The sequence below is a fragment of the Ruditapes philippinarum genome, unplaced genomic scaffold (assembly GCF_026571515.1).
Source record: "Ruditapes philippinarum isolate M1 unplaced genomic scaffold, ASM2657151v2 ctg6633_1_1_1_1, whole genome shotgun sequence".
NCBI classification, from domain to species: Eukaryota; Metazoa; Mollusca; class Bivalvia; order Venerida; family Veneridae; genus Ruditapes; species Ruditapes philippinarum.
Window position 1 is genome coordinate 140,415 of NW_026859969.1, and position 15,286 is coordinate 155,700.

Sequence of the window (15,286 nt, forward strand, 5' to 3'; positions counted from 1 at the left end):
TATATAAAAATGAGAAAAACATTTTTTTTTGTAAAAAGGAAAATGGGGAAGGTTAGTTTAATTTCTGAAAAGAGAACCCTGAATAAGCCGGTGATAATCACACAGATGTGACAATGTCCAAGGTTTAATTTTGAGAATATTCCTTATGACTTTATCTACCGAACAGTTGTAAACTCTTTGAATAGTGATTCCTTTAAATCGTAGATAAAAGTCAATACATTGACAAAATTATTTTGTTCAATATATAAAAGTACCCATCAAGCGTGTAAAATTAAGTATTCGGCAAACATATGGCCCAATATAAATAGTTTTAGCTTATATAACCACAAAGCGATGGTAACCTGCCAACATTATTCACCATAATGTACGGTAGCATAAAGGAGACATAGAAAATCTTCTATTAACTTCTTTCGCATGAGATAGCTATATCGTACCACGCGAAAATCATTTCATGACCACGTGGTTTGCTTTACGTGCGCATGTGTACTTTATACTAATCGCTTGGCTACCTTACAGTAATATTTCAAAATCATTTTTGGGTAATCCATAAATAGGCAACGAAAAATACTGCGATTAGTTTCGACGTATAAAAACGTAATATAATGACTGTTTCTTGTTTGTGAAGCGAAACGTCACAAGGTTACTGGTCTGATGAGGGATGTCGCCTGAAAAAATATGACAAGGACGAAGAAGTTGTTGTGTGCGTTTGCGACCATCTTACTAATTTTGCTGTGCTTATGAGTCCATCCACGAAACCGGTATGTATGTACTTTATATTTTATTATAGTTTCGTCGAATAATCTTTTTGACTTACAAGTTTTTATACATGATTAAGTGACAAGCTCGAAATAGGACGTAGAATCTGACAAGGTTAGTTTTTGTTTATAATTAATGGGTTAAGTGGCACTTGTAACAATTTTTGAAGATGTTTAAAGCGCATTCTGCACTTTTAGTATCATGAATTCAAAAAGAAGATATACAAAATAATTAAATATATGAATCATTTGTGTACACCTGTGGATGACAAATATCAATGTTCAGTCAAATTTCGTCAATACTTCTATAAACAGTCGCAAAAGAACGTAAATTAATTTTCATACCAAATGTTTTCGAAAATGAGCTACTGTGACATAGCTAGGGTGTAACTATTTAGAAACCCGATTTCTTTTTGCCATTTATTAAGCACACGACATACTGACTCTTTCGGTTTATAAAGAATGTAGTGAATAAATAGTAGTGATGTTGAGCTTAAACATGGCAAGCATTTATACTTTATCAGGGCGTGAATTCGTGGATTCTTATGAAGAAAATTTAGTACTTTACATGTATCCCAAAGCTCTACTAAAATAGAGAAAAACAGAATCGCTAAAAACTTGTTTTTGTGCCCATATGGCCTCGAGTAAGGTGGATATTACAGAAATAAGTAGTTGTTAAATATATATCAACAATTAATCTGGCCTTTCGGTTTCAAATTAAAAAATAAAAGCTTAAAACACATTCATAGTATAAATATACATTGCATGGGCACACTCCAAACAATTTTTCAACAATTATACAAAACAATTTACATAAGTAAATTTACATAACTCTATATTTTCAGATTGAGGAGGAACATAAGGAGGCACTGTCAATCATTTCCATGATAGGATGTATAGTTTCCATGATATGTCTAGTACTGAATGTAGCTATACATGCATTCTTGTGGAGGTTTGGATTTATTTGTTATTAGAGAAAAAACAACAACAATAAAACAACGACTGAAACAAAAAGAATAAAACGACCAAAAAATCAAACAAACAATAACAAAAGGAAGGAGTAATAAACCCTAGAAACAACGAATAGTACAATAAAAAACAGCAAACTTTAATAAAACACCACACACAAATCACCACCACGTCAGCCTAATGAGCAATAGCAGCAACAACAAACAACTAACACATTTGATTACTCTCTTAAAATATGCTTAAATTCGCTGCAAATGTGCTTAAAAATGACTGAATGGCATCGTGTTGGTAAGATCGACAGTAAAAATGTATGTATTCATTTCTTATTGAAAAATTTAGCTTAAACTTTATCGCAAATAAATTTCTAATTACCTCCCTTTATTAACATGAAATGTAAATTTGGTAATATCTTTACGAATAATTTCAGGTTCATTAAATCGGTGAGGTACATCATTCATATGAATTTATCCTGTTGGTTAATTGTTGCTTATATCCTGTTTCTTGCTGGGATAAACAGAACAGAAAACAAGGTAATGTCATACACTGGGTAGATTTAGTGCTTTCCAGTAGATTTATCCTCATACGCTACTTTCAATCAAATGCTAATTTTGAAGCAGCATGTCACCAGATTCATTCTTATATTCATGAAGATAAGGAAAATATATTTAAGAGTAAACGATTTTTAAGTGAGCAGTGGAAGTCATTTACATATTGCAAACAACACTCACAATACAATACAAATTACAAAAATAAGCAAAAATAGTCACTACTGTGTCACGCAGTTACATGTAAAATATTGCAAAGTTCTAAAAAATCAGTCATCAATCGCACATAATATGTAAATTAACACTTTAATTTGGAATCTTTTACTTTTCTTAAAACTTTTTTTTTTATCAAATTTGATATCTTGAAATGTTTTTCTTTTACTTTATTCGTAAACAGTTTCAGCAATAATTTAATAAAACTTTGCAGCCATCTGACTACCGCCTGAAAAGTTGATACTTATGTTTTTTTTGCTTGTGCGTTTATATGTGTAGAGAAGGTTTCATATTTTAGTATGAAAACGCCAATTTTGCAAGTTGGTTTTCGCTTTTGATAAAAGCATCAATTGTTTATTTTAACTCACATGCCTAGTAGAATATTGTCGATTTTTTTCCGGTTAGAGAAATGTTTTTCTTGATATTGACACCTTTTTTGAATTTAATATGCTTTTCATCAATGTGTAGGTCGTTTGCACAGCAATGGCGCTACTTCTCCACCTGGTGTTTTTGATAGTTTTCTTCGGAATGCTGACGGAGGGATGTAACCTTTCATATACGGTTATCAAACCACTAAGTACTATAAAACCTGGGATGCCACTAATGATATGGTCTTATGGTACATATGTTTAGTTAATCTGTTGTTTTTTTACATTATAATATATCTGTTAAACTCTAGTTAAACATTATACATGTATGTAAATATCAATAGAATGTAAATATTTATGAATATAATAGATAAAAGATAATAGAATCAGTAATATATTTTTGTTATAAGTGTTTGATTTTTTATTGACATGACATGGCGGTTGGCCTCAGTGGTAGGGCTTGTACCCACTTCGATAATCTGTTGGGGTAATGTGATAAACATGTTTATGCATGTTGTAATGACATAATATTTCAATGTCTTTATTTATTTCCAGTCCTCGCAGTAATAATTGTTGCGATATCTATGGGTGTATCACAGCTACAGGGATATGGAAACGAACAGGCGTAAGTTTTCATCGTTTTATGTAACACTTTTTAAATGGTGAATTGCGTTTCTGCATTTTCTTTTCGGACGGATTTGTGACTACTTAATATCATATATGTGCTGAACATACTTTAATATATATGTGTGTTATTGTTATGAAACTTAATATCATAACTATCTTATTTTTGGCATTATGTAACTGTTTGTACATTGCATTAGAAGTATTATTGCCCTCAACTTATTCACACGTCATGCAAAAATGGAGTTTTAGGACGAGTCCATTACATAACTCAAAAGATGTTTTTTTTCACAAGAGTATTGTCCAAAAGAACATAAATCGAGAAAACATGAAAAAACAAAATAGATAAATAGGCTACATTTACGTTGATTACAACTAGCACAATTTTAAACAATAGCAATTAACCTATTGTATGATGCATGTTTTTGTTACTGTACATTTTGTTTATTTTTACCTACTTTTTGTATCTGATCGACCATACAAAATGTACTTACGGTCTATGTATCACCAGAGTATCAATCAGATTGCCGAGTGTTTTGATGTTCTTTCTTTTTTGTATTATGAGAAAAAATAAAAACACGTCCACTGTCGTCACAATAAAAAGAACCCAGACAAATGCAACCAATGTAGGAGCATCTGAATATGACTTTTCTATAATTATATCTTTCCCTGTCGTCGCAATTACTGAACCCAAGAGAAAATGTGCGAATCAACGAGCATGCTCAAGACAGACAGTGAGTGCGGGTAACTAATACCTGTACTCAAGTAACGCACTGTGCATGTATTGGTATACGATTTAAATCTGACACGTTTTCAATAGAAAAGTCTCCAAACTATGATACACGTAATAGATAGAGCATGGAAACACCAGAATATTTATTTTGTATGAGAATGCGTAGCAATATGAACCCCCCCAACTCTGATACAATTTATTGTATATTATTTTACGTTTCCATGTTAATGATATTCATGTATCCTGATTTGTTTCAGATGCTGGTTATCGACTGATACTGGATTGATATGGGCATTTCTTGCTCCGGTTCTTGTTGTTATAGTAGTATGTACATTCTATGAATGTGTTATTGTAAATTTGTTAAACTTGTTAAACTTCACAATAGATTTCAAACCAGTTAATAACCATATAACACCAATTCATCTGCCGTGCTTTATTGCTAACGTCGATTGGATCATAACATAAATGCTACATTTTACAGAGTGGATGATCACGTGGCATTTGTGTATAGTAACATTGTGTAACCACAAACGGTATTTGCTAAGTTTTGCTAATAATTAATAACCATGTTCCATGTAAATATTTGCCGAATCCAATGGTATATAATTATCTATTATACTAGCTTTTTTACCTTAACCGTTACGCTTGCAGAGGATTTTCTATCCGGCATCATTTTGATGGCAATATGTGTCACAAATTCTGCAAGCACATCGGGAAAGTACAAGAGCTACATTTTAAAAATATGTACCATTTGAATCGGAGAATAATTGCCTGGAACATGATGTTTGTATTGTTTAAATATTGAAAACTAAAGCGAAAAATAGAATATACTATTAGCCGTGACCAATCTTACCTTAAACACATGCCAAGTGATCATTCAACCCTGAATTTCATAAGGTAATCATTAAGTTAAAATCATCCTTATACACGGCTACTGAAAATTAAAAATAAATAAACTCATCAATCAATCAGTCAATCAATCAATCAATCAATCAGTTTATTTATTTATATAAAAATTGATTTATTAAATAATTGAAATTCATTCATAAATTTATTGATTGATTGAATAATAAAGTTAAGTACAAATTTCAGATAGATAAATTAATTAACGTGGTGATGTTTTAAACAATTTATTTCAGGTAAATTTTATAATTGTTGTCTTAGTGATTCGGACAATGTGCGGCACTAAATCAATGTCAAGGAAATCACACAAAGGACGGGCAAAGTATGACAATAGCTTATTTGTGTGTTTCTGTGATTTAAATGTCTTTTTGTAACTTAAAATTCAATTTGCTCACTTAAAATGCCATATTATATTTAGCTGTGTTACCTTCTCTGTTCGTGAAATATATATTTTTCTATAAATGTTTGCTTTGTGAAGACCATACCAAATACCTTTTGCCAATAGTAAGTCTCTTTTGATGTTCTGTCAATTGTACTGAATTAAAAGCCAGCCATACATTATGAGCAATAAATAAATTCAAATGTCAAATCCTCATCAAACTCAATTTTTAACAGTCTTAAATTTCTGAGATACTGATAACTGTTTGATGTCTGTTTTTATTTTAATTATCTCCACTGTTTATGATCACTTGACTACGGGTATCCCATACTTGCTTATTGTTGTTATCTGTTACACATTTCTTATGATACTTGTATAACAACAATTGTAAATAAATAAATATTTATATTGACGAACACTGATTTATAAAAATACAGTTGGCTTTTATTCAAGCAACATATTCAGATGATAAATCAGATTAATTTGGAAACATTCTTTGTGAGCTAGTTTTGTGCAACGTTTTGGGAGACAACAAAATTGCCTTTTAAATCGCCGTCTCCTAATGATTGGACCCAGAACAAAATATTATATCGGTTTCAAAAAGTACTTTAATTCTTTTTCGTATGACTACTTATATGTATTTTATTTAATGCCATTATCATACATTGTATCATATCATTTCAGAGCAGCATTACGTTGCATATTGGTGCTCATGCCGGTGATGGGTCTGACTTGGGGGTTTGGAGTACTATCTTTTAATAGTGACACAATTGTTTTCCAGTACATATTCGCTCTTCTTAACAGTTTTCAGGTATCCAACAATTATTTTAGTCAATGTGATAATCAAAACAAAATGCAAATTTCAAATGTAAATAAGGAACAAGTGTGTTCATTGGCTTTACTTTTGTGCAATGGGATACCTAAAATATAATTTGGAATAACTGGTCAAAGGTTTAAGAACTATGTCAAATAGTAAAAAGAAGATCTACAATCAGTAAATCTGAAAATGTAGTTTGTTCAGGCTTTTTCTGGTGGCAACACTTTTGTTTCACAATGTTCAGCGATTAATTTTGATTATTGAGTCTTTACGGATCATAGACTAAAACTTAATAAAATAATAACCCTAGACAATTTGGCATTAGCAGATTTCTTTTTACAATAACTTACTGAGACAATCGGTCTGAAATAAAGGACATGCTTTAACAAAGGTTTTAAAGATCTATATATATGCTTACAGTTAAAAGCACAAATATATTAACCTGTTGTGATATACTAATAGTAAGTTCATTATTTGAATATTTTTGCTATGTTTATTTCATGAGTTAAATTCACAAATACAACCTGACAGAAAGACGATTATTATGAACGAATGTGATCAATAAATGGCTTGTCATTTTAGTCATATATATGTTCTTTATATATGTGTGTTTTAAACGAGATATTTTATAATTAAATGTCAACAAATGTTTACTCTGTATTTGCTTTCATTCATTTATACTCATGCGGATCTCGCAAAGCGTATCCTCGTGATCTTAGCCTAGCTTAATCCAAGAAAGAATACAACACTGTAGTTAAGGAAAAATTCCTAACCAAACATTTAAATGCTATAATTAAAACTCTCTGGGCGTCAGAGACGCTCTTCATGTTTTTGAGGAATGTACACGTGTAAGGAGATATACATGTATATTTGATAAATATGTACTTCCTTATTTGTATTTGGGCTACTTTCGGACACTGTACTATAAAACACTTGTTTTCCTAACAGTTTGTTTTTAATAGTATGACGATGCCAGAATTATCAAACGTATGGAGGTTTTAAATAATTTATTTCCATAACGTTTTAATGAAAAACTTATAAACATATTTATAATTTACAGGGACTGCTGATCTTCATATTTCACTGCGTGATGGACAAAAAGGTAACCATTTCTAATTTTTTGCCAAAATTGGTATCATGACAATCTTAAATATATCATTTTGGTTACTTTTAAATTTCAAACCGTAAGACACATTGAACACTTAAAATATCTAAAACATCATTTTGACTAGAATAATGCATCATACATGATAGAAAATTGACTTGGCGCGCTAATAATTGATGAAACAAAACGATTGCTACGTGTTTAACGATCTTTTACTCCTTTGATTATAGCTATGCTGTCACCACCTTTGTTTATAATGTTATTGTTCTCGGTGGATTTTAAAATGCTCATATAGCGAAATGACCGCATTTATCATCCCACTGTATTGAAACAGTTAAAAAGTCAATCCAATAAATTGTATTTTCTTGCAATATGACTTGATGAAGTGAGTTCAAAACATTAGTTCAATTATTTAAAATATATATTAACTTTTAAAATTCCTTAAATTATGAGTCCTAAATTGAAATGTGGATATTTATTTTAGCGGTCCAAAAACCAAACTACGTAACATGGTTGATAAAAAATAAACATTAATATAACACGACTTTAATTGCAGATAAAAGATGCGTTTTCAAAACAGAGACACAAGTGGCTTCAATCGACGCAGAGTTTCGGACTTTCTGAAGGAAAGAAAAGCGTAATTATCATACTTTCCATATTTTAAAGAACATTTAGATTTTTTCTGTTTCTTTTATAATATAACAAATTGTGCCTTAAAGTCAATTCAAGAAGTAGATTTAGTTGAATATTTTTTCTATTAAATTGTTTGTTTATTAAAGTTCTTTATCAATTTTTTAACTGTTAGCCTACTAGAACCGAAAATAGTTAAACTTTGTCACCAGTATAGAGCCAGGCCTGCCTGTACTTCCGGGCAGTCTGACCAGTATCTGTACTAATGTTAGCTCTATTTTTATCATTTGATACTGAAAACTCTAAACATTAAATCTCTTTGAAACAATTGTATTTGGATTTTAATATGCCCAGTGTCAAAATCAATTTATTCTCTTTTTTTATTTTAAGAAAACATAAGACTCTTCCGTTTTGTGAAAGCCAAGAAGAATCAGTTCATCGATGGAGTATTTCAAAATGTGATTTGTCGGACATTTTGGCCAAACAAAACTTGGCTATATCTAAAACAGCACTTTGTCATTTAAAGCTTCCCGTGCATCGTGATCAACCGATAACGTACTTCAATATTTGTACTTAGCTAACCACGGTTATATCACCGATATTTTAGATTTTTGCATTTTCATAAAATTCAATCCACCGATATAGGATTAAATTGTAACTTTGTTGTCTCCATATTCACAACTATCCGTGGATCCAGCTATGGAGAATTTCAAAAATCAGTGGGTCGGATGTCTGCATAGTTTTCAATGGATCAATCGATGTAGGTTTTTTTAAAAGACAAATGTTGACATCTAAACACACCTTTCAATGAGTTTTCCAAACAATGATCTTCGGATATCTACTTCTTCACAAATTTCATTAGGTATTCCAAACATTGATTCGTCGGACATCTACTAATTCACAACTGTCAATGAGTATTCCAAACATTGATCTGTCGGACATCTACTTATTCACAACTTTCAATGAGTTTACCAAACATTTATCTATCGGACATCTTCTTATTCACAACTTTCATTGAGTATTCTAAACATTAATCTGTTGGACATCTACTTATTCACAATTTCCAATGAGTATTCAAAACATTAATCTGTCGGACATCTAGTTATTCACAACTTTCATTGAGTATTCTAAACATTGGTCTGTAGGACAACTACTTTTTCACAACTTTTAATGAGTATTAAAAACTTTGATCTGTCGGACGGCCGCATATTCTCCTTTCACAAAATCGTGTGTACGTGATATCGCAATTACGCTTGTTAGTGTATTCATTGGGGTGAATGTTTCCTTTTTTAATATGTGGATTTAAATGAAACTGTGTTTTTGCAAAGATATGTACCCATCGCCGCTGTGATACATTTTGGATTTAAATTTCTATACGAGAAATTTGTCATAGTATCTTGATAGATATTGCTTGTCACTAACAGTTTGTAATGCTATATTTGTTTAAGCACTGCAGTTTATCAATTACATTTATAGGCTTACTTTTTTTAAAGCTATCAAAAACTATATATGTATAATCTTATTTGTAAAAAAATTTTTTTGTTTTGTTTCAAATCCTTTAAAATAGATGAGTATTTATATAACAAAGTTGTGGCAGTTTCAATACAACGTGATTTTGATATTCACTGACATTTTGCATCATTTGAGAATTAAAAAAAACAAAACAACAACTCAATTTAGAAACAAAAACAAACAAGGGTCATTTGGATTACAGATATAAATATATTTGATAGATTGATAAAAACCGATGCTATAAGAGCCACTGTTATAACTCTACCAGTATACAATATATGTCTTTGAAACTTCACGAAGTGATTGATATATTGTTAACTTTTGTGATAAAATATGACAAACAAGAAGGGGTGGCGTTCAATGAAGTTTGTTTGATACTAACAATGCATTGGTCTTTTGAGACAAAAGTTACATTGCATTTATTCTAAACCATCCCTCACATAATGATTATGTTAATACAGAAATTCTAATCATTTATGTTTTTGTTTTTTATTTAAATCACAGTTCACCATTGTTGAACCAAATATGACATTGACCGAGTGAAAAAGTAAATTTCGCATTATTCTTAAATATAAATGTCAAGGTATTAAAAGATAATGTCCCGCAAATTTATGAATGACTCACAATTTCAGACGAAGCGAAACCTTTTGGATTATTTAGTCTTAAGGTAAATGCTTTAACTTACGAATATCACATTCCCGTCGAATTTCTGTGAAATCACTAACTACGTCATAAATAATTTATTCTTTGCAGATATCATTGAATGAACGTACTTACCTTCGTAGATAACTGTCTTAGTTAGTACAAACACAATTGATATATGATTATTTAAAAAAAATCTCTTAAACAATTAAACTAAGCAATAAAAGGAATTATTTTTTAATAATCAATTTATTTTATTGACACATCGTACTAATTGTAGGAAAGTCTGCTAGAAAACGTCCTTCTGATGTTAATTTGAATTTGAGTATAAACAAAGAAAGTACAGAAAGAGTACAACATATCTCTGAAATACGGACTCGTAAACACCCTGGATCTGCATCTGAATATTTTCTATTGAAAACTTTCAGCGCGATTTTGATAGCGCTTGTGACTATCACTGTCATGAGCCATCAAACATAACCAACGCCGGTGCCTATGTAAAATTGCACGAACTTACCGAAATCATGTTAAAACGGGTAAATGGTCATTTAAGATCATATTTCTCTAAAAGGTTCACTGTCTATTGTTAAGATGAGGGTTTCAGTGTCTTATATGTGTAAGATCGATACCGTACTATTCTTTCTTTTAAATACATTACTTACTTTCTTTGTTTATTGTCTTGATTAAGGGTATCCATTTTATTTAACAATTTTGCCATACATGTGTAGCTTAACCTTCTTTTCCTCTTTTTGCCCTTTTTTTTAATTTGGTACATTTTAAGTGTTTTGTATGAAATTCATCGTTTAATTAACATTTGCTACTTTTATGACAAATAATGCCACCTTTGTGTCACTGACTTCCGTTGATAAGCATCTAATATGCCTTAAAATCAGTATTAAAACATTATTTAACACATGTTTGCCTTTTCCAAAAAGATGAAAATATGAATCATTTGTGAAGCATAGATAAAATGTGCCTGAACATGTCCTAGCATGTAGGTGATTGTGTCAGGAAAGTAAAATGACTACAATATCAGAGTCATCACAAATAACTTAAAAACTACAATGCAGTACGAATGAAACAATAACCAACGACATTTTTAATGTTGCCGTTTAAAGCCTTCAATAGAGATACTTTTGTTCTTTTCCATACTCATTTTATCTAAGAGTTTTTCGAACCTTTCTTTTTTATTAACAAAAAATAGATAAAAACGAATTGGCTTCAATTTTATTTCTGAAATATTATATATTATATTAGATACCGCCAATCAGTAACCAGTAATAATGATTAACTTAAAATAAGCCACACAAATCATTTGAAGCAACGGCGCAGGACAATATGATTTTAAATAAAACATGACGGAAAAAATGTTTAAATCCTGAACAAGTTTTTCCTTTGCGGAGAATTCGTTCAATATAATTTCTTTTTGGTTTTAATTGCAACATGTAGAGTACAACAAAACGCAACAATCCATATAATATTTTCCGTCCAAAATTAATTTATACTTAAAGTCTTGATAATACTTTCATTGAAAACAACAGAACAATCTAATTTAAGTCAAATGATTCCTTTCTAATAAACAAAGTAAAATATGATAAATTAAAAATGATAAGAAACAGATAAAAAACATTAAAAACATGCAAACGTGAAATAATGAACACATTGAAGAAATACTAGACTAGTATATGATCTATGTTAGTAAGTATACTATTAGGTAATTTCGAGAAAAATTGGTAGAAATTAAATATATAGATACAACATCGTTTAGCAGACGACAATTTTCTCAGCAAACATAGGGTTAAGATAGTGAAGGGGAATAACGCAGAGAGTGGGAGAAACGGCATAATGTTGTAGTAATTTCCTTTACACTAATAAAGTAATCGAAAATGTTAAACCGGGAAACACCTGTTACGTGACAAAAAATACTGAGAATAGATAAATATATGAAAAGTGTCTAAAGACAACGAAAGCCATTTCGATTTGTTTGAGATGATACCCAAAATCTGCCAGTATTTACCGATTCAGTAAGGTTCGTATTATTTAACAACGACATCTATGAAATATAACTGAAATGAATTATCATTTAGAAATAATCTAAAAAAATAATATCTAAAGCGCACAGCTTTGGGTATCATTTGCAGATTATTTGTCACCACTAGCTTTTGCAGTATCATTGACTATCATAAAGAACATTGACCAAGAGGATACTAAATGAATTATTCCAGTGCAAGCTATATTCTTGTCATTGTTTAAACGAGTATTTGGTATGATATTGTGAATTTTATAATATACTTTGGCGTTCATAGGTGAGAAAAACATTTTTATCCAAGGTTTTAATTAATTTGATGAAATATTCTGTATAAATGATTTTCCTAATTGATTACAAGGTTTTTTTATTGGGACAATATGTGTCTATTAAGCAATGAAACAAATATACGAAATGAAAGCTCATTTTACGTATTTAAGTTGTAAACAGAACTCTTTGAACCAGCTTAACAGTACAATGACTAAAAAATCAATTTTTCACAATCCCATTGAAAGAAACATTATCTATACATACCAGCAATACAAAAAACAAACAAAAAATGCCTGTAATCTGAAATAAGATAACGACGAATATCACTGAAACATCCGTTGACAAAATCAAGTTTTATATAGATAAATTCTGTAACTTTGCTGTTTACTTACTTGTTTTAGTGATAGTTGAATATTTTAAATTTTGATTATCACATTTAATAAAAATACCTTTTAGAGTTTTGTCTTTTAATCGCCATCCGCCCGTTTGAATTAAAGACAATACATACGAGGGTGGGTCAATATGTTAGTTAAAAGTGCTGAAATAGGGGCTTACATAAAAGCTCGAGCAAAACTAGGAAAAATTCTAAAAATATTTATAATCATATTTATAATATTTATGGCAACAATAAAGTGTCGAACCTATCGATGTCGATGCATAGATCGAAAATGGGCATAATGCAATTAAAGATGCCAGGTAGAAAGTTGAAATCGTTACATTTCAATGACAGTTACAACACAACAACAACAACATCAGCAACAAGTGGTAGCGAATTTTGAAAAATGCCTCATGACTGAATACTAATGCAGTGGAATTCGATAATATCGCCACCACAGAAACGTCCTGTAACATTAATGTTTTCAGCCTTGCACATTTACTCCAACTAATAAAAACTGAAATGTGAGCATCGCCTGTGAGAATGCCTGAATATTCTGTACAAAAAATATTGCTCATATAAAATAAATGAACCAATCATCTGTCATCATTCGATTAATTGAATCAGTGTATATGGAGTTACAAATATAACCATAACTTATCGCAAGAACTACAGTAACGCCATTTACGTGCTTTCTTATGTGCTAAAATGTAAAATAGTAATGATAGATAGAGTAAATGACATTGTTTCACTGCCGTTAGTAGACAAAACTGACCACCAACTAAATAAGATGCACTAATTCACCTTTGTTTGTATCACAAAAGGGTTGTTACAGTATATAAAATAGTTACATGTTGGAATGTCTGATAAAATAACATATTGCCCGCCTTCAAATTATTTTATCAGTCAAATTACTGATTTATTAGGCTATTGGATGACTGACTTTAAATTATGACAAGATGACTTGTCAGTTTGCAAGCAAATAAAAAAAATATTCCAAGCATTATATTTATTCTAAAAAGTTAAGCAAGCATATACCTATCTGGATACTTTATACTCTATTTAAACTTTATATAAAAATATGCTTAATTTGTACGTTTAAAGCAGAATGGTTCCAGATTAATACTAATTTTCATGAAAAAAATGTGAACAAAGAAGTGATATAGAATTTCCAAACAGCACATTCCACCCACCTTAAGTATTCAAAAAAGGCAAAAATATGCAAAAATACATCTTACTGCGATAGACACGCGGAATGAATTTCAGTCATTCATTACATAAAACATTTGTTCAAATTTAAATAAATAAATACATTTTAAACATCTTAGTACATTAATTATGTTTTCAGAATTGATTTCTTAAAAATGTTTGGCTCATCTGGAGGCTTGCATCTGAAAAATGAGACATGTTTTCATTTGCCTATAATTTCTGAGTTCCACATTGGCTGCGAAAATTTTCCCCCCTTGAAAAATAGCGTAAGTGATTTCTGGACCCTAACTTTGTCTTGCTATAAAAAGGAAGTAACATCTGTCCGAGCATACGGCCTTTGTGGTCAATTCATACGCAATAAAACTCCAAACCGGTGATAAACGTATATAATGTCTTGATAAACATTTGAGCATATTAAATGGCAACATATTTCTAGGGTATTTTTGAATTATTCTGTCTAGATGAAGAGAGATAATAATCGTTATAATATTTAAGTTATGTAACAACAAAGTTTTTGCCAGTTTTCCTAGAACTTATAAGATTGTTATTCAGTTAATATGTTTATATTTCAATATTTCAACTTTATTTGCTTAATTTTTATAAAGTATCTTTCAACTTAAGGATATTATTTTTTCTCACATGAATACAAGTACTGAATAATATTTTATAAACAATGTAAAATAAAGTTATAATAAGTATGCATATGTCGCCAGAGTATATAAACCACTGCTTAAAAGGGTTGAATAAAAGTCACTGTATATGCAACCGGAAAATAACCTACTGTAAACTTCATATGTTTGGCTTATACTCCATGAATGGAAATTTTCACCACTTTGTGCTTCAAAATTATCCCCTTAATGACATAACTGATGACAGGTCCGGGTCCCTTTATGACATTAGCCCTAAAGGGCACATCATGTCTCATTAAGCAAAGAATACTAAATACCTGGAAGTTAAATATGACACTAAGGGGCTATAGAAATTGCAGGTAATTTAATTACAATTACAAATACACATATTTAATTAAGTGTCACAAGGTAAGAAATATGTGCAGCTTGACCGGGACTCGAACCCGGGACCTTCGGAACACCGTACCGCGGCTCTACCGACTGAGCTATCCGACTGCTTACACATCTTCTCCCCTAAATAGTGAATAGTTCTGAACCGTGACATAAGTAAAAACTTTCTGAAAAGATTATAAATAACTATT

General features: G+C 30.6%; 1 protein-coding gene across 1 annotated transcript in view; it reads left to right on the forward strand.

Moving 5' to 3' along the window:
* The window catches only part of LOC132758455 (adhesion G protein-coupled receptor L3-like), a 90,902-nt gene extending 80,876 nt beyond the window's left edge, over positions 1-10,026 (forward strand). Inside the window, exons 25-27 of the mRNA XM_060750131.1 lie at positions 7,367-7,408; positions 7,968-8,048; positions 8,432-10,026. Coding sequence (XP_060606114.1) covers positions 7,367-7,408; positions 7,968-8,048; positions 8,432-8,440 — 132 coding nt within the window. The 3' untranslated portion in view covers positions 8,441-10,026. The remainder of the gene's footprint in view (positions 1-7,366; positions 7,409-7,967; positions 8,049-8,431) is intronic.
* The last annotated feature ends 5,260 nt before the right edge of the window (positions 10,027-15,286 follow it).